General features: G+C 38.8%; 1 protein-coding gene across 1 annotated transcript in view; it reads right to left on the bottom strand.

The window, feature by feature from the left end:
• Nucleotides 1-19885, bottom strand: part of LOC128263665 (uncharacterized) — a 72872-nt gene extending 52987 nt beyond the window's left edge. The window contains exon 1 of the mRNA XM_052998737.1: nt 19760-19885. Coding sequence (XP_052854697.1) covers nt 19760-19823 — 64 coding nt within the window. The 5' untranslated portion in view covers nt 19824-19885. The remainder of the gene's footprint in view (nt 1-19759) is intronic.
• Nucleotides 19886-21423: the final 1538 nt, after the last annotated feature.

Below are 21423 nucleotides of genomic sequence, written 5' to 3'. Positions count from 1 at the left end.
ATAGCAAGAAAAGAACAATGCAGACATATATATTCTGACAATGGTACTAACATTGTTGGTGCAAAAAGAGAATTATATATGGACCTCATAGAAGCTCTTAAACGAAACAGTATAAATCCGACCCTAGCTGATGAACTCATACAATAGCATTTTATTCCCCCGGCAAGCCCCTCACTTTGGAAGAATTTGGGAAGCTGGAGTGAAATCAGTAGAGTATCATTTAAAACGAGTCATAGGAGATAGTTCATTATTAGCTGAAATTGAAGCTAAATTGAATTCCAGACCATTGTATCCGATTGACGATGGAAACAATCTTGAAGAGATTTTGACACCAGCGTATTTTTTAATTGGCAGACCAACACTTGATGTACCGGAAGATACAACGGAAATATATTTATCACCTCTTGATAGATGGAAGCTGTTAACAAAAATTAAGACTCATTTCTGGCAGAAATGGAAGGACGAATATCTCGTTACGCTTCAGAAACGACCAAAATGGGAAGGTGAAAAAATTAATTTGGAAGAAGGGCAAGTAATACTTATAAAAAATTAAAGTACAAGTCCAAGTAAATGGCCGCTTGGAAGGATAGTAGAAACTCATCCTGGAGCCGATGGAAAGGTCAGAGTCGTTTCTGTTAAAACTCAAAGTGGCGTTATTAAAAGACCCATTGTAAGACTATGTCCATTGGAACGGATCAAAATGTAGATAGGAGGAGGTCTGACAATAAATCATCAGCTTTAATAAATTGTCTTTTAATGTTGCTTTTATTACCGGGATAAAAGCATTAGCAAAATCGGATAGCGAAATAACAAATATGCAAGCATTGGAAAATAATACGATGATATACCTGGACAATTTGTGACTTATGGACATCGCAGCGTCGAAATGGAATTTAATGATATTAATATTATAGCTTGGAGCCATACAATACCGAGTTAAGACGATAGATAAATATATCTGGGAGCTATATCTGGGAGCTATCTGGGAAAGACTTTAATTTTATATGAAGGAGCTTGTCAAATAATGGTACGCAATTTTAAAAATAGAATTAAACAACTTAAAGCAAATAACGAGTTGATATTTAAAGCAAAAAGGCAGAAAAGAGCACCCTTTGAGTTTATTGGAACTATACACCATATATTATTTGGAACCATGGATGCTATAGACAGAAATATAATTGAAGCAAATATACAAAACATTTTCAATAATCAACAAGATCTGCACATAGGTATATAAAACAAACATCCTTAATAGATTCGACATTAAATATCACTAAAAAAAACCTCAGAGGAAATGAACGAACAGTTCAAAGCGATGGAAGACGAAATAATGAGGTTGAACAAGGAAGTACACGAAAATCAATAAGTCAATCGGAATGCACTAGCATATCAAACGATGCTGTTTCAAATTACACAATTGCTGGAAAGTTGTGAGGAAAACGCAATTATCAATTACAAATTTATTAATTAATCCCAATCACGATCGGGTTAACCCTCATTTGTTAAAACCACCGCAAATAAAAAGGAAATTGCGCTTATTAAGGGAAAACTAGCACCGAACCTACCTGGATCAGCAACTGGAACAGAAATAAGAGAAATATGCAATTTAATGACATCCCAAGCTATAATTATGGATGAGAAACTCGTAATACACGCAGAAATACCATTGTTCGATCAGGAAGCATCAACGGTGTATAGAATGATACCAATACCATTCGGAAGTTATGGCAAAACAATCGTTCCTCAGTTAAAGGCTCACTTGTTAACATACAACTTTAACAAAGACTCTTACGCTTTGAAAAGAAATACACAATTAAACGCCTGCTCTCGTCAAAGTTATCAGCATTTTCTTTGTCGGGGAAACTGGGTCTGGAAATCAGCCATGACAATTCCTATGTTATCTGCCCTAAAGCAAAGTCGGAACCCAGTATGTGAATTCCAGGAGTAGAATTGTCTACTTCAAATTCTTGGCTGTATAAGGTTCTCAACGACCCGGTGTTGGAATGGACATGTGGAAACCATCGAAGTCAGGTCACGCAAATTCAAACCCAAGGAGTACTGAGACTGCGCAATGGATGTTCAGCCCGCAATGGTCAACACCTTTTAGCAGCTGTGCACGAAATAATCAAAGAAGACAATATAACTGAGCTGTTAGCAACACTGATTACAGTAGCTTTTAATATTAAGAAAGAAAAAATAAAACCAATGGCATCAAGCAAATACAGCTTCCTAATATGAGGCTACTTATTAAAAATGAAAGTACAAGTCCAACTAAATAGTAGAATAGTAGTAGTAGTAGAGCCGATGGAAAGGTCAAAGTCGTTTCTGTTAAAACTTTAAGTGGAGTTATTAAAATACAAATTGTAAAAATTGGAAACAGATCAAAAGGTAGATAGGAGGAGGTCTGACAACAAATCATCAGCTTTAATAAATTGTCTTTTAATGTTGCCTCTTATTACCGGGATAATTGCATTAGCAAAATCGGATAGCGGAATAACAAATATGCAACCATTGGAAAATAATACGATGATATACCTGGACAATCTGGGACTTATGGACATCGCAGCGTCGAAATGGAATTTAATGATATTATATATTATAACTTGGAGCCATACAATACCGAGTTAAGACAGATAGATAAATATATCTGGGAGCTAGCCGTTAATTGAAAGGCTTTATTTTTATATGAAGGAGCTTGTCAAATAATGGTACGCAATTTTAATAATAGAATTAATCAACTTTAAGCAAATAACGAGTTGATGAAATTTAAACCATAATTCTGAAATATTTAACCATTACTATTTGTCGAAGAACTTATAGAAAAATTTAAAAACACCAAATTTATAATTTTTTTAAATTTATTTTTATGATTGTTCCTATGGGAGCTATATGCTATAGTCGTCCGATTTTGATGACATTTAAACCGTAATTCTGAAATATTTAACCATTACTATATCTCGAAGAACTAAAACAAAATTAAAAAACAGAAAAGTTATATTTTTTTTTCATTTATTTTTATGATTGTTCCTATGGGAGCTATATGCTATAGTCGTCCGATTTTGATGAAATTTAAACCGTAATTCTAAAATATTTAAACATTACTATATCTCGAAGAACTACAAAAAAAATTAAAAAACAGAAAAGTTATAATTTTTTTTTATTTATTTTTCCGATTGTTCCTATGGGAGCTATATGCTAAAGTCGTCCGATCCGGCTCGTTCCGACTGATATACTACCTGCATTAAAAAGACAACTTTTGGGAAAGTTTCATGCAGATAGCTTTAAAACTGAGAGACTAGTTTGCGTAGAAACGGACGGACAGACGGACAGACGGACGGACAGACGGACAGACGGACATGGCTAGATCGACTCGCCTAGTGATGCTGATCAAGAATATATATACTTTATAGGGTCGGAGATGTCTCCTTCACTGCGTTGCAAACTTCTGACTGAAATTAAAATACCCTCTGCAAGGGTATAAAAACCTCAGAGCAAGTGAACGAACGGTTCAATTAATAATTCTGAGAACCATCACTGGCGCACTATAGTATGATAGTGATGTATATGAAACAAACATCCTTAATAGATTCGACGTTAAATATCATAAAAAAAAACCTAAGAGCAAGTGAACGAACGGTTCAATTAATAATTCTGAGAACCATCACTGGCGCACTATGGTATTTTCGCAACCAAAACATCCACAGGGCCCTCGGTATTCTTGCAGTAAAAGATGATGTTAGTTAGGTTTTTAAAATAAGTAGTATCCGAAAGGAAAATTTTCAATAAATAAATAGCAAAACAATTAAAAAAAAAGAAGCCGTATTAAGCACAACTATTGTTAGCAGCGTATATCGCGTGTCTTGGGACAGCTAAAACCGATCCTTTCAACTAGCAACTTATACCGCTAACCGCCGAATGCCTGACTAAAACACTGATCTCTATTTGGCGCTCATCGCGTCTTTTATACCCTTTTCCACTTATGTACTAGTTACAGTGTTTTATGTATAACCAATTCTAGGGGATAATTCTAGGAGTTTATATGTATACTCTATTACGGGGAGAAGTATATTTTATAAATGTCAAATGTCAATTCTTTGTGTTATCCCATCCTATTTATGTGGAAAGGGGAACATACTTCTTAGGTCCATGTTCAAACGTGAACATTCTGAGGGGGGCCTTAATGCCTTTATTTATTTGAATTTAATATATATTTTTTGGTAGCCCGAATTCTATATAAATTTGTTTCTTATCATTATTACAAGTACGTCTAACATAAATAAAACTTATTACGATTATTGTTATAATTATAACTATTAGAGCCAAATGCCCACTAGCAGTATGGATATCAATTCCTCTTAGCTTAATATTTTCTGTTTTTTGTTCTTCTTGTTGTTCTTTAATGTTAATTATATCATATGTATTATTTATAAGAATCGATGCCATTGGTTTTTTTTCTTTCTTAATATTAAAAGCTACTGTAATCATTGGTGCTACCGGCTCTGTTATATTGTCTTCTGTGATTATTTCGTGCGCAGCTGTTAAAAGTTGTTGTCCATTGCGGGCTGAACATCCTTTGCGCTGTCTCAGTACTCCTTGGGCTTGAATTTGCGTGACCTGTCTTCGATGGTCATTGAAAACCTTATACAGCCTTAGGACCGATAATCAGTGGCTGATTTCCAGACCCAGTTTCCCCGACAAGGAAAATGTGTATTTGTTTTCAAAGCGTAAGAGTCTTTGTTAAAGTTGTATATTGACAAGTGAGCCTTTAACTGAGGAACGATTGTTTTGCCATAACTTCCGAATGGTATTGGTATAATTCTTTACACCGTTGATGCTTCCTGATCGAACAATGGTATTTCTGCGTGTATTACGAGTTTCACATCCATAATTATAGCTTAGGCTGTCATTAAATTGTATATTTCTTTTATTTCTGTTCCAGTTGCTGATCCAGGTAGGTTCGGTGCTAGTTTTCCCTTAATAAGCGCAATTTCCTTTTTTATTTGCGGTGGTTTTAACAAATGATTAATAAATTTGTAATTGATAATTGCGTTTTCTCACAACTTTCCAGCAATTGTGTAATTTGAAACAGCATCGTTTGATATGCTAGTGCATTCCGATTGACTTATTGATTTTCGTGTACTTCCTTGTTCAACCTCATTATTTCGTCTTCCATCGCTTTGAACTGTTCGTTCATTTCCTCTGAGGTTTTTTTTAGTGATATTTAATGTCGAATCTATTAAGGATGTTTGTTTTATATACCTATGTGCAGATCTTGTTGATTATTGAAAATGTTTTGTATATTTGCTTCAATTATATTTCTGTCTATAGCATCCATGGTTCCAAATAATATATGGTGTATAGTTCCAATAAACTCAAAGGGTGCTCTTTTCTGCCTTTTTGCTTTAAATATCAACTCGTTATTTGCTTTAAGTTGTTTAATTCTATTTTTAAAAATTGCGTACCATTATTTGACAAGCTCCTTCATATAAAATTAAAGTCTTTCCCAGATAGCTCCCAGATATAGCTCCCAGATATATTTATCTATCTGTCTTAACTCGGTATTGTATGGCTCCAAGCTATAATATTTAATATCATTAAATTCCATTTCGACGCTGCGATGTCCATAAGTCACAAATTGTCCAGGTATATCATCGTATTATTTTCCAATGCTTGCATATTTGTTATTTCGCTATCCGATTTTGCTAATGCTTTTATCCCGGTAATAAAAGCAACATTAAAAGACAATTTATTAAAGCTGATGATTTATTGTCAGACCTCCTCCTATCTACATTTTGATCCGTTTCCAATGGACATAGTCTTACAATGGGTCTTTTAATAACGCCACTTTGAGTTTTAACAGAAACGACTCTGACCTTTCCATCGGCTCCAGGATGAGTTTCTACTATCCTTCCAAGCGGCCATTTACTTGGACTTGTACTTTAATTTTTTATAAGTATTACTTGCCCTTCTTCCAAATTAATTTTTTCACCTTCCCATTTTGGTCGTTTCTGAAGCGTAACGAGATATTCGTCCTTCCATTTCTGCCAGAAATGAGTCTTAATTTTTGTTAACAGCTTCCATCTATCAAGAGGTGATAAATATATTTTCCGTTGTATCTTCCGGTACATCAAGTGTTGGTCTGCCAATTAAAAAATACGCTGGTGTCAAAATCTCTTCAAGATTGTTTCCATCGTCAATCGGATACAATGGTCTGGAATTCAATTTAGCTTCAATTTCAGCTAATAATGAACTATCTCCTATGACTCGTTTTAAATGATACTCTACTGATTTCACTCCAGCTTCCCAAATTCTTCCAAAGTGAGGGCTTGCCGGGGGAATAAAATGCTATTGTATGAGTTCATCAGCTAGGGTCGGATTTATACTGTTTCGTTTAAGAGCTTCTATGAGGTCCATATATAATTCTCTTTTTGCACCAACAATGTTAGTACCATTGTCAGAATATATATGTCTGCATTGTTCTTTTCTTGCTATAAATTTTTTGAGGGCTGTCATAAAAGCTTCGGTGGTAAGATAACTTACTGCTTCTAAGTGAACGGCCTTTGTACTCATACATACAAAAACGGCGATGTATCCTTTGTACGATTTTTGTCCTCTTCGTTTGGAAACTCTCATATTAATAGGTTGTGATGTAGTAACTCTTTGTTCCGGAATCTGCCCCATTAATTGGTGTCGAAATCTGGTGCACCGTACACAATGATGTACGACGGTTTTAATGGTATTTTTTAAACCCATTATCTTATTATCCGATTTCCTTCGTGCATCGTGCTTAAATGTGTTTTTTCAATTAACAGCTTAGCCAATTGTGACTTGTTTATTATAATTGGATGTTTTTGATTAAAATTTAGTTCCAAAATTGTAGTCTGCCTCCGACTCTTAAAATTCCATTGCTATCCATAAATGGGTGTAAGGGTGCTAATTTACACTTGGAGTCTATCTCCTTTTTCCTTTTCAATTTTTTGACTTCTTCGGGAAATTCTTTAAGCTGATGTAGCTTGAAAATTTTAATTTCTGCTCGTTCCAATTCTTCTACTGATAAATTATTCGATTCTGACACGATTTCTTTTTTACATCGATTTATGAATCTCAGTAGATAAGCCATTACTTTAATCAATTTTCCCATATTGCTGAATTTATTTTCCATATCATGCATAACATTTTTCCTGTTTAACGTGCTCAAATTTTGTAGTACTGTATCCTCATCTTCCAAGGGCCAGTCTTTCTTTTCTTTACTAAGCCACTTCGGTCCTTTCCACCAAAGTTCAGAGTTTCCAAGCTTGTCCAATTGTATGCTTCTCGTTCCTAAATCAGCAGGATTTTCCTTTGACCCTATATGTCTCGATGCAGTCATTGGTGCCAGTTGCTTGATTTTTTCTTCTTTTGATCGTATAAACCTGTCTTTATTTCTGCAATTCAACTTAACGCAATTGAATCACTCCAAGCATAGACATCAGTTTTCGTCGCTATGGTCGCAGAAACTAAATTCAACAATTCTGCTAGCAGGTGTGCGGCACACAGTTCCAATTTTGGCAGAGTTTTAAGATTTTTAATTGGATTAAATTTTGTTTTGCTTGCAATTATGGTAATTCCACTTGACGCGTCTGCAAACCCATGTATTTCTATAGGTTAATTTTCCGATCCTCCGGTCCATCGTGGAATCCTTATGTTTTCTATTGCTTTTAATTTTGCATTAAAATTTATCCATTCACCAGCAATTTTTTCATCCAGCACTTCATCCCATCCAACTTCAGATATCCTCAGCCTTTGGATAAATAATTTTGCTATGATTGTCGATGGTGCCAACCATCCCATTGGATCAAAAATTCTTGCTAAGGTCGATAAAGCTCCTCCTGATTTTAAACCCGAACTCATCACTTTGGGGTTTCCAAATCAATCCCAGTGTCTTCACTGTCTCTTCATTGTTTACTTCAAACATCTTCTCCATTGAAGTTTCTGAATGCGCTAACTACCCGGTATTTGAACCATTCCTGTTATCCTAGTTTAGTACCTTGACCTATCATGGTTTCTTCCTGCTTCAATCCTTGAGTAATAATTTCGGCCAAGAGATATCCTCCAATCAGAACATCAATCCTGCTACGCTTGTTAAAGGTTGGGTCCGCCAAGGTTGTATCTTCCCATTTTCGCATATCATACTCAAATGATTGCGGCGGTTGTGGGTTTAATAACTTCTTTAAACCACTGCTTCGGTCTCAAATTGATCATTGCTGGAAAATCTTGGACGAATTTTAGCGGGATCGACACTTTTGATAACCCAACCAAACTTTCTCCTAATCCATATATATTTGTGTTCTCTTTTTCTTTTTGGATACTTTTAGCATTTGAACTCCTTTTTTAGAAACGACTGTAATTTTCTTGGTCCACTAATGCTCGAAGGGTTATCCATGCTCCACTCGCATCTTGGACCTCAATCTGCGCTGTTGCCAATAAGGTTGTTTTTCCCGTTCTTGATATAAGACTCGTGATGGGGTCTACCACACTGCGAACATCCTTGTTCCACTTGACAGACCTTGTAAAGGGTATATTTGTGGCCCAAGCACTTGAAACAAATCCTTTCTTGACGAACAAAATTTCACTTTTCCGTAATAGCCAGTTGACAAAATTTAATGCAATCTTGTAATTTATGCCCTGGAGTTTACAGTATGGGCAGTTGCCACTCATAACCGCAGCCAATACTCTCGAAGTTTCTCGGGTCATGTGTCTGGGCTGCCTTACTGCTTTTATGGCTTGCAGATGTTTCTCCAAAAATTCCAACACATCTTTAAGCGGTGAAGACGTTTTTTTGTTATTTTCGAAGAATGTTCGTATTTTTGTTGTCCTTGTCGATTACATTTCCACAGTAATATTCCAGCGATGAAAACATCGGTGTCATCTAATGCGATACACATGCCCTTGATGGCTTGAGTGCATTTTTGCGCTGTGTCCAGCATGATTAAAACACTTCTTTCTGATTCGCTGTTCATCATAGGCAAATCAAGAATTTTATGAAAACTTATCAAATATGATGCTTCTCCCTTTACAACTCCCTTTAGTCGCATTAGTTTCATCTTAGGCTTCATCATTTCATCGCTGTCAACCATTTTCTTAAACATGTCAAAAAATCCCGACCATGCGGAAATGTCTCCAAAAATGCGGGAATCTCCATCTCCCTAACAGAAACTCGACGTTCTTCGTATTTATTCTGTTGCATCCAAATTTCTTTGTTTCTTTTTTCCATTTTTATCTTCTCATACCCCTCTAAAATCGTTGGGGTAATTTGTCCATTTATTTTTAATGCTTTTAAATTTTCAGTAAGCCGCTGAATATCTGCCCCAATATATTTCATATATATTAGTTGTAGTTTCGTTCCATGAAGCGCTTGTCTTGCTTGGTTATACTCCTGCTCCTTTCTTCGCCGCTGCTGCCCAGAGATCCTGCGCCTTTTCCAATACTCGTTTAAACTTCTGATGAAACTCTTCCATCCAATGGTGACTCTGCCGGGGATTACGCTTCTACGTGTCCGGTGTCGCCTGGCCGATGTGGTGATTTTTTCTTTGCACCAAGCCTCCACTGACGCTATCCTATTAGCCGTGGTCCGACGCTTGATTCGCATTATCCTCCCACGCCGTTATAGATTAATTTCAAGCCTCCGCTGTCGCTTGCCGATGTGTAAGCCGCGGTCCGATACTTGGTTCGTGGACCTCCCACGCCGTTGTAGCTAACTCTTAAGCCTCCGCTGTCGCTTGCCGATGTGTAAGCCGCAGTCTGACACTTGATTTCGAAATATTTGTGGACCTTCCATGCCGTTGTAGCTGCGCTGCAGTCACAAGCATCCGCTGTCGCTACAATTTTAGCCGCGGTGCACTTGCTCCTCGTTGAGTGGATTTCCCACTCCGTTGCAGCTCTGTATTCAAGCGTCCGCAGTTGCCTCCTTAAAAGGCCGCACTCTGTCGCTTGACCCTGATCTTTCTCACGTTTACCGCCTTTTCGTCCCACGCAGCAAGCTTAGGTTGCAATCGTCGATTTATTTATTTTTGTTTTCCTTATCTTGCCGTAGTGCACCGTTAAGTGCGCCTTGCGGACTTTTCTACCGTGGATACTGTCAAGTATACCGATCGGCTTGGCAGTCTACATGAGCAAAGAAATCTTATGCTCGAAGGACCATATGTTAGCAGCGTATATCGCATGTCTTGGCTAAAACCGCTCCGTTCAACTAGCAACTTATACCGCTAACCGCCGAATTCCTGACTAAAACACAACAGTATTTCGTTAGGAACTGAATTTTATTTGGCGCTCATCGCGTCTTTTATACCCTATTTCGCTTATGTACTAGTTACAGTGTCCTTATGTATAACCAATTCTAGGGGTTAATTCTAGGAGTTTATTTGTAAACTCTATTTCGGGGACGTGTGTAAGTCATAAATGTCAAATGTCAATTCTTTGGGTTATCCCATCCTATTTATGTGGGAAGGGGCAACATACTTCTTAGATCACAAGTGTAATCTGAAGTGGTGTTGCACCAGCAATCTAATTATCCATGTTCAAGCGTGAATACTTGTGGATTTCTAAAGTTAGACGTTAAGCACAACGACCAAAAAGAATACCTTGCCTTGAAACGGTCCGGCGAAGTCAACATGTAGATGAGACCAAGGTGTTTTAGTGGATTCCATAACGTGTACTTCTGATCTATTCGGCTCATTTCGTGTTTCTTGACAGGCTTGGCAGCGCTTAACTGTGCGTGCAGATCATTTGCTCGATCAATTTTGGTACTGGGCCACCCCCTTAACAACCAGTTAAGTACTTTTCTCAGGGCTGGCTCCTTAGCAGTATGCGAAGCGAGTGACTGTGCTTTGACAATAGGTTGGGCTTCCCATTCAATCATTAAAACATCGTCCTTGGTAAATCTTTGCTGTTCGGTCGATTTTATGCAACGGCACAAAAAATCAGCATTGCCATTGCTTTAGAACCAGGGATAAAGGTCAAATCGTATGCACTCAAGAAAATTGCTCGTCTTAGCATCTGATTTGAGATGATCTTTGGCACTGCCTTTATTACAGTAAAAATGCCCAGAAGGGAGCGATGGTCTGTGATCAAGGCGAATTGACGGTATGGCCGTTAGTTATGGAATTTTTAACGCCGGAAATATGCGCGACCGCCTCTCTGTTGAATTGTGCATAGTTCCTCTCCGCCTTAGACAACGCCCGTTTTCCATTTTGTGACTTGGTACAGCTCCGATTCTATACGGAGAAGCATCGCAAGCACCTGAAACGGTGAGCTGTTTTAACTTGGTGAAAGCCTTATGATGTTGCTGAGACCATGAAGAATTTGTATCCATAATGCGTAGCTTTATTATGATGAAATGAATGATACAAATTAGTGAGTCCCAGAAAGGCTTGTCAGTAGTGGCATTTAACCCTGCGAAGATGAAGGACGGCCTTATCAAGTCAAGAAAGGAACTCGCTAAGTCTGACTGATAATTCCTTGTCAGTCTTCCCCATGACCACAATATCGTCAAAATACGGCAACACTCCCAGTATATTCTGAAGGATATTTTCTATGCAGCGGTGTAATATTCAGGGGACTGATAATATCCCGAATTGAAGCCCCGTGACCTTAAATGTGCCTTTGTGTGTCGAAATTGTCTGCATCATTGCTGAACGATCATCAACTACGAGCTGCTGATAAGAATACAAACCCGCCTCCTATTCATGACATTAGCGTGTTTATGGCCGGATTTGGATGGTAATGTAGTTGGTCTGCTCTTTTCAAGGTCGATTTGTAATTCCCACAAATGCGAATGGAAACGTCCTTTTTAACGACAAAAACCGACGTGTGGCTAATACGGAATATTTTAGAGGTTCTAAAATACCTTGTGCGCACAGACGATCGAGTTCTTCTTCATATGGTTTTTTAAGAGCAATGGGGATGCGACGTTAAGGCAACCTGATCGACGAAATGTCCAGGCTAACGTGGAGTGCCACTGGTCGTCCGGTGTATCGTCCTAGCTCCGTTTATAATAGATGTTCAAACTTCATTAGTACCTCTGATATGCTACTGCCGCCGGTGACACCGTGAATTTCTTCGATACGAATTCAAAGAGGCTCAAACCAGTTACAGCCTAATAGGTTGGCCCCGACTCCAGATACTACAATCAGGGGCAAGTTGTCGATCTCACGGCGATCCCCTTGATCGGGTTCTTTTGATAATCATTATATTTTATAACACACCTTGCTAGATCTGGCTTCCCGCCTGGCCAGATTTACCTGAAAGTAGACTCCTTGATGGTGGTCACTGTTGATCCAGAGTCTACGGATTGATACGGATTACTTTTGACTGACCTGCGGCAATATCTGGTTTACCCGAGATTACCTGTTTCGGTTTGACCGGGAATTTGGCGTTAAGCTAAGTCCGTGAAACGCTGCTACACACTTTCTTGATATGGCCGCTGGGACCACAATTGTGACAAGTGGCATTGCGAAAAGAGCTTATCTTGTTTGCCTCCACAGCCTGCGCACGGCCTTTCGGGTGCGACTGTGGTTCGTGGCCAATGTCGTGAATGAAGTCAGAACTCGAAAAGTTCTAAATTGCGCAAATCACTTTGCTGCTCGCTCACTCGTTACAGCTCGCTGCACCGTAAGTTCAGTTTCCGCGAGTAGATTCCTCTGCAAGCCGTCATTTCGCATTCCGCAAACAAAACGAGTACGAAGCATCCGATCTAGGGCAGTTCCGAAATTGCAGTCTTCCGCCAATCTCTGTAAGACCGCAATGTTCGCCCCGACTGATTCGTCTGAATCCTGGTCCCGCTTATGGAAATGGTAGAGCGCAGCATCTTCAGAAGGGCGAGGAGTCAGATGATCGGTTAAGAATTGGTATGTCTCTGATAAATTCAGATCGGTGACCTGCCTTGGTAATGCAAGTGAGGAAAGGAGCTTCCAGGTATAGCAAGGGTATTCCGATTCTTCTTTCACTCTATTGTCGGCGCTTTTCCTTTCAGCTTGATCTATAATTACTTTGTTGTCCATGTGCACGCAGTAAGAGAACAACATAACTCTGGCCTCTCAGTCAAATATGCATGCGCTTCTTGTCCGTTCGGTGCCGTTTTTTTTCTTGTCCTCTGTAACTCTGCGTTCTTCCTAATATAATTTTACTTGGATTAAGGCTTGCACAGCTATTTTACACGTTTGCAAAAATCCCATCCTCGCCGCCACTATACGACAGTACGACAGTGCAAGATATAACATAAGATATGATAATATGTAGTAGTATGTGATGACATTTGCCTGTGGACTGCCGGACCGCTGCTGCAGTTAGATCTGCATTGGTTGACGACTGCGTATGGACCGACGATAGAAAGAAGAGTAAATGGGAAACAACTGCCCATTTACGCATACACAACACATATAAATAAGGATTTTAATGCACTATAAAAGATACTAACGGCCTCAGCCATGTTAGTGCACTAATAAAGGTCGGATCAATTTAAGCCAGATTTACATGTATTTAAGCGGTCAAAGTTAGTCTTGCGAAAGCAGTGGATTCGTTTAACAAACTTTTAAAATTTTTTTTTAAGCTCTGATCCCGCATCAGCAGTCAGCTCTAAAGTTGGGTAATAAGGAACATAAAAAACATAAACAGTTTAAAAAAAATTATTCAATTTTTTATTTATTTTTTTTACTTATTTTGCAAATTATTAAAAAATGTTTTTGTTTTACGTATATAGCTCTTGAGATTTCTCAACTTTTGGTATTTAACACGGCACGCTGAGATTAAAAATGCCTGTGTAGGCAAAATACTTGTAAGGTGCGGTCCGAAAGGGAACATTTAAAAAAGTGTATTTATTTTTACCTTTTTCGTCACAAAATTTGAAAGCATATAATTTTTATGTTACAGTTGCGATCGACACGACTTTTTTACCTCTTTAAGAAGTGTTTTTGTATTTTTGCGTATCAAGCATATAAATTGAAATTTAAATGTTAGGTTAGGTTAGGGCGGTTGCCAGACGTAGTCTGGCACACTTAGTTCCCCTTGACCTATTGTCTGATGCTCCGTTGCAACTTATTTAGCAATGCTCCCATCTGGTTGCTTCCATGAACGTTATTATTCTTGTTAAGCTTTTGTTAGCAAGTTCTGAGAGATTAATCATGAAGGGATTTCCTAGGTGAGTCAATCTTAATCTACATAGGGCCGGACAGTAGCGGTGTAACTGTTCCACCGTTTCCTCATCCTTCTCGTCGTTGCAGCTTTAGCAGAAATTATTTTTGGGTGCGCCTAGTATGCTGGCATGTGAACCCACTTACCAGTGTCCTATGAGTACCAGTATATCATTCCGCACTCGGTACGATTGAGTCTTAGTAATTTTCGATTCTACAATGGGCCATGTCTGGCGAGAAACGAGGCAGTGTCTTACATTTTGGTAGATTAACTAGTCGTAGCCAGGTAGCTATCGGCATAACAATATTCTCCTTAGCCGGAGAAGAAGAGGTATGGTAGTGCCATGTCTTGCCAGCTCGTCACCCATACAGTGCCTGCGATGTTCCGGTGTCCGGAAACCCATATCAGGTTGATGTTATACTGCGGAATCATCTCGTGCAGAGATCTGCGACAGCTTGATATTGTATGATGGCCGCTTTGCTATCGCTGTAGATGTTAATCTATATTCTTTGACAGTTGGTGTTGCTTTCATGCACAAGTGCTTCTCTTATGGCATATACTTCCGGTTGGAAGACACTGCAGTGATCAGGAAGTTTGAGTCTATTGAGTTATGTATACCCCCGCCTACGTGGTTATCAATTTTTGAGCCATCAGTATAGATGCTAACTGCTCCTGTGGGCCCTGACTGACCGTGCTCCCAGTCCCAGCTCGAGAATTCTAGCATGACCTTATGTTTGGGGTTTCAATTGTCCAGTGTCTCCCCCTTTACCCCCTTCCATACCGGCTAAGTCCAAATTAGGAATGCTCAACATAGCGTTTAGCGTGTCGTTTGGGGTACTGTTTAGCGCAGGCCACCAGATAGATAATCCGTAGAGTAGAAAAGGCTTGAATATTGCCATGTATATTCAGTTGACGATTTTTGGGAACATGCCCCATTTCGGCTTTTTTGCAGGTGTAAAGGACAATTGTTGCTTTCCTTGTTTTCTCTTGGCTGTTCAGTCTCCATTTCATTTGTATTTTCCTTTTAAGTATGCATGCTGTGCTGCTGATATTTGTTTTGGGTCGATGATTGTTCTAATGTGCAGTCAAATCAACCTCTCAAAACTTTTAAGAAGGAAGGAGGTCAGATCTATCGGTTTAAAATCCTTAGTTGATGTGTGTGAGGCTTTGCCCCTTTTTGGGTATGAAGACCACTTTTATTTCCCTCTATGCTGACGGTAGTGTTTTTTATGGCCAGCTGTCCTGCATGTTGTATATGTACAGGTGAAAGGTGATCAGTTCCTGGTTATGTGAAAGTTTTGAAGCTGTTTAAATGTTTTAAAGACTACTTTTTTTAATACGTTTGCTTCCTTTTTTGTTTATTTATTTTTTCGGTTGTATTTTCAATAATATATACTTAACAGGCTCAGAAATGTTTTATCTGCGGTACAATCTTTTACTGAAATTATAATCCCTTCTGCAAAGGTATAAAAGTAGACAAAAATCGATTTACCTGGAGAAACACAAACAAACAACTGTCTATTCGCAAGCAGACGAAACTGAATCTTATCAAATATCAAGAAGAATACTCACATAACATACGTAAGAAGTTTTCAAAACACTGTAATTTAAGTTTAAAACAAGAAGGAAAGCAAACTTCAGCAAGCCGAAGTTCATATACCCTTGCAGCTATTGCATTATTTAAATACTTTTGAAAACATTTAAATTATGATTTACTTGAGTATGTGCTGAAAAACATTGAAACTATGATGATTTGCAGCTCAATTATTGGATAGTTATTCTATATATTTTTATTATTTCTATGGGAGCTATATGCTATAGACGTCCGATTTTGATAAATTTTATTATTTTATTAATTCTGAAATAATTAAACAATGCTATATGTCGAAGAACTAAACAAGAAATTAAAAAACAGAAAAGTTTAAATTTTTTTTCATTTATTTTTTCGATTGTTCCTATGGAGCTATATGCTATAGTCGTCCGATTTTGATGAAATTTAAAACGTAATTCTGAAATAATTAAACAATGCTATATGTCGAAGAACTAAACAAAAAATAAAAAAAGAAAAGTTAAAATTTTTTTCATTTATTTTCCGATTGTTCCCATGGGAGCTATATGCTATAGTCGTCCGATTTTTATGAAATTTAAACCGTAAATCGGAAATATTTTACCATTACTATATGTCGAAGAACTAAACAAAAAATTAAAAAACAGCAAAGTTATAATTTTTTTTCATTTATTTTTCCGATTGTTCCTATGGGAGCTATATGCTATAGTCGTCCGATCCGGCTCGTTCCGACTTATATACTACCTGCAATAGAAAGGCAACTTTTGAGAAAGTTTCATGCAGATAGCTTTAAAACTGAGAGACTAGTTTGCATATAAACGGATGGACAGACTGACGGACATTGCTAGATCGACTCTACTAGTGATGCTGATCAAGAATATATATACTTTATATTGTCGGAAACGTCTCCTTCACTGCGTTGCAAACTTCTGACTGAAATTATAATACCCTCTACAAGGGTATGAAAATACAAGAAAAATGAACAGTTTGCAAATATTGATTTACCTGCCTCTCCAGAAAAAATAATTTTAATATCCTTAACTCGTAGAGCGAAAGGGTATATTGTATTCATTAAAAAGTATGTAACAGGTGGAAGGAAGCGTTTTCGACCATTTAAAGTATATATATTGTAGATCAGGATCAATAGCCGAGTCGATCTAGCCAATCCGTCTGTCTGTCCGTCTATATGAACGTCGAGATCTCGGAAACTATAAAAGCTAGAGATTTGGGACATTAGTAGTTCCTAGGCAGCGTAAGTTTATTTCAAAGACGAACTAATGAACTACTAGCGGGACGTGGGGGTGCTCCACGTATTAGCTTCTAGTGTTGGTTATGCAGTTCGACAGATGGCGCCACCAAAACTCCTATACTTTCGGAATACTTAGTTTGAAGATTGTTGGCTGTATAAAACACAAGCTTAACAAATCAGTAGAAAAAAGAAATGACGGTTGGTTACCTAGTTTGTTAAATATTCCTCCTAAAAAGTGCGTATAATGTTAAAAACTTAAAATTAGTTTACTTAAGATAAAAATTAAAAAAAATACTTTACTCATATCTTCCAAAACATCATTTCGGCAGACATCGATTTCGTTTTGAAAAAATCTATGTATCAATGGTGCTTGCTGTACTGAGTCTTGAGTCTTTTAGGCTCCTTATTTCCAACAGAAGCTATGGTCTCAAAAACAGTTTTCAGACAAATTTTTTTCACCAAAAATTAATAGGTTTCAGAGCACCAAAAGCCACACATACTGTCACATGTTCGTACTTCATTTGTGTAAGGAGCTTTCACGGCCAACTTTGTCAATGTGTGTGAGCCGACTGCGGTCTTATTCTGTTCGAGTACTTCCTCTGCCGCTTGCCAGCTGTCAAAACACAATCCTATGCTCAAAGATCGCTGATTAAAAGCCTTAAAATTAAATGTTTAATTTTTTTTTTAATGTTATCATTGAGTGTAAACTGAATTTCATCTTTTTGTTAAAAGATGTTTTAAATATAATCTTAATTTCTAATAAAAATGTTGCATTCTCAATTCAATGGATTTTGAATCTTGAAAGGTCGAAAATGATCGATGCACTAAGTCTTGCTGTTACCATAAATATTTTCTTTGTATTTCCCCATTAATTTTTTTTTACGATTTCATTCATTGGCGGACTTATTGAAGCTCAGAAAGGGACAACTATATATAAGAATTGCTTGAGATTTCTGTGGCAAACAGGCCATTATTCTTAAGCCGTTAAATTCGAAACTAAAACATGTATATCAACCTGATTTAAACGTTTAAAGCTTGGCCATTTTTACCCTTAAGGGCATATACATTGTAGAACATTCAAAAATCTGTTCATTCCTTTAAAAATATCCTTTAAAATCGGCAAGGTAGAATCTTGAAAGTTTCGAATGGCAGGGTTATAAACAGCGATCGTTTGCACGAAACGACATTTCTCAAAATTGCTGATATCATAATTCAACGAGAACTGGACCGATTGATTTTAAAATAAAAACTACTTCGCCTAGCCTAAACTTATATAACTATAACCATTAAAAACCGTAAATAATATACCTATACTGTGCACATTCAAATCAATTTAAAAAAATTAAGTTATAAAATTTTACATATATTTTTCCGTTCGTTCCCATCGGAACCAAACGATATATATTACACCATATTTCTAATATATCAAACCATTTCTATATCTCAAAAAAAAATCAAGTACCAAATTGAAAAACAGCGAAGGTATAAATTTTATACCCTTTCAGAGGGCATTATAATTTCAGACAAAGGTTTGAAACGCACTGAAGGAGACATTTCCGAGGATCTTTATCAGCATCACCAGGAGAGTCGATCTAGTCCGGCCGTCCGACCGTTTCTACGCATACTGGTCTTTTAGTTTTAAAGCTAAAAGTTGTCTTCCTATCGCAGGTCGTATATAAGAAGGAGCCGTGTCGGACGACTGTAGCAAATAGCCCCATGTGAATAATCGAAAAAAAAATAAAATATTAAAACTTTTCGGTTTTTAAATCTTTTTGTTAGTACTTCGAAATTTAGTAATGTTTTATTATTTTAGAACACGTTTTAATTTTGAATGAAATCGGACATCTATATCGTACAGCTCCCATTGGAACAATCGGAATACTATTGTACATGGGTTTTGTATAGGCAAATAGAGATGGGGAAAAAGTGCGTCAAAGTGCATCAGACTACAAAAATTTAGGCTATAAGATGTTTCAAAGATGTTTCTATATTATGTCAAAGCTGCAAGCGTATAAAAACTTCGGCTTCCTGAAGTTGTCCTTCTGTTGCAGGTAGTATATACATACATAAGTCGGAACATTGTAGGGATGCGATTGCTGGGGTCGGCGTCTCAGTCAACCCAGGATCCTCCCCAGATAAATTTAAAATCTGTTGAGACAAATTGATGACGGGAGTATCGGTCAAAGGGATTTATTTAGGGCACTCTCGTGGTCGGAAACTTGGAAATTCTAGCAGGGATTCATACTTGAATGCATTGGAAAAAAACAAGTTAAAATTACACAGCCAGCGTAGTCGCAGGGAAAACTAGCTAAAAATACTCAGCCCGCGTAGCCACAGGGAAAACTAGCTAAAACTACCATGTCCGCGCATCCGCAGGAAGCCTTGACCAAAACTGACACCCCCGCGTAGCCGCAGGGAAAATCTAGCTAAAAAAAAACTACCATGCCCACGTATACACAGGGACTCTTGACCAATCCCTTTAGATCGTGGTTGCTTCGGTGTGGTAGCCCTGTTGTGTGGTTGCCGGACCGGGTGTTCTGTGAAACTGGCTATTCTAGCTATTTGCTGGCTCACTAGCTTCTTTCTGGCTTATAGAGTGCTATTTGCAAATAAGTACGCGGTAATTCTATGGGCCGTAGGCTAAACTTATAATTATAAATCCCTTCAGTGGGTCTTATGCTAGTGATTACATGTGAGTATATATATATATATATATATATATATATGTACAGAAAGAATAAAAAATGCGATTCCTCACGTGACGTCGGGTAGCTCACCGGCCAGGCTGTCGATCGCGTCCTGAATGGATGCAGTGTTCCGTGGGTTCGTCCCACATGTCATCCAGAGCCCCGAGGGGTGGTCTCGTCGTCGGCTGGTGTCCTCGGCGTCGGAAGCTGCGTCGGTCGGTGGATGATCTGTTGAACGCTGCTGATCCATAGTGCAACTCGTAGTGCTGTAGACATATAAGACTTAGAATATTCTTAAATATCCTACAAGTGCGACCTAGTTTTTCCCTATCCTGTCGTACGAGTGGTTTTCAAGTAAGACTAATGTTCTTAACTCTCTCACTTAAAATATTTCGAGAGCGTTAGTTTTCAAGTCGTCTCGTATTCCTGGGTTAGAAACGCTGTCATGGTGCGTCGGTGCCTGCTCTGCCCGTTCGTTGTCCTCGTCGGTGTCGTCGTTAGTATTCTTTCAAGTCGCTGAGGCCGGCGATGCGGCGTCGTCGTCAAGTTCCCAGTACCTGTGATTGGAGGCGTTTTCGGAAACGGAACTTGTGGACCTTAAAGGGTCCTACGTATTTGGCTGCAAGCTTGGCAGTGAATCCTTCGGAGGCCTTTGAAAAGACGTGTCGGCGCTGGAGAACCCAGGATCCTACTGCTGGTCGCCACTCCCGGCGGCGAAGGTTGTAATAACGACTCTGTTCGACCGATGCTCGTGCAGCGTTGACCCTGACGGCTTGAAACAATTCTTTCATTCGCTCTGCCTTCTTCTCCGGGGTCGGATGATCCGCGTGTTGATCCCGAGTGACCTGATCAAACAAAGAGTTTGGCAGTCTAGGTTATCTTCCTTGCACTAAGTAAGCGGGACTGAACTTCGTCGTAGCAGAGACGCTCGTGTTTTGGCAGTAGTTCGTCTCACCTATTCTGCTCAGCTCCGTCTAAATACGCCGCAATCATAGTTTTAATAGTCCTATTGGCCCTTTCGGTAAAGTTTTGTTGGGGACTATAAGGGGCCGTGTGTTGGAGTTCCATTCCCATACCCTTACAAAACGTCTTGAAGGACCTGCTTGTGAACTGAGTGCCATTGTCACATTGAAAGCGTCCAGAAAGGCGAGTATGACGGTGTTCCCATGCCGAGAGTGTACTTCTGGCAAGTTAGGCATCGACAAACGTATTGTGCTACCTCTCGAAATAATCCCGGCCAATAGTATTTTCGGGCCACTCGCTGGCTAGTCTTCCGCGTCCCCAAATGTCCATTTGTTGGATGGTCGTGGCATTCCTGTAGTACTCGAAGGCGATAGTCTCGACCAACACAAAGTTTCCACGGAGTTCCGTCCTCCTCGTCCGGTACTGTTCCAATCCTTCGGTAAACCCTTCACACCGCATCTTTCGAATGGCCCACACTATGGCCAGGCCCTCCTTTTCTTTTACGGAGTAATTTTCCTCAATACGGGTTAATCGGCGGTTGGCGTAGGCTATAACCCTTTCTACTCCGTCGATGGCCTGGGTCAACACTTCGCCCAATCCATGTTCGCTTGCGTCGGTCTGTAGGGAGAAACTCTGAGCAAATTCGTGGCATGCGAGAACGGGTGCCTCCGTAAGTCGGGTCTTCAAAGTCTCGAAGGCCTGATCCTGTTCCTCATTCCAGCTCCACTTTCTGCCTTTTCTGAGAAGCGTGGACATGGGTTCCACAATGGTTGCGAAGTTTGGTACGAATC

Source organism: Drosophila gunungcola, unplaced genomic scaffold (genome assembly GCF_025200985.1).
Source record: "Drosophila gunungcola strain Sukarami unplaced genomic scaffold, Dgunungcola_SK_2 000010F, whole genome shotgun sequence".
Classification (NCBI taxonomy): Eukaryota; Metazoa; Arthropoda; class Insecta; order Diptera; family Drosophilidae; genus Drosophila; species Drosophila gunungcola.
Note: the sequence above shows the minus strand (reverse complement) of the source record. Positions and strands in the feature narration are given on the sequence as shown.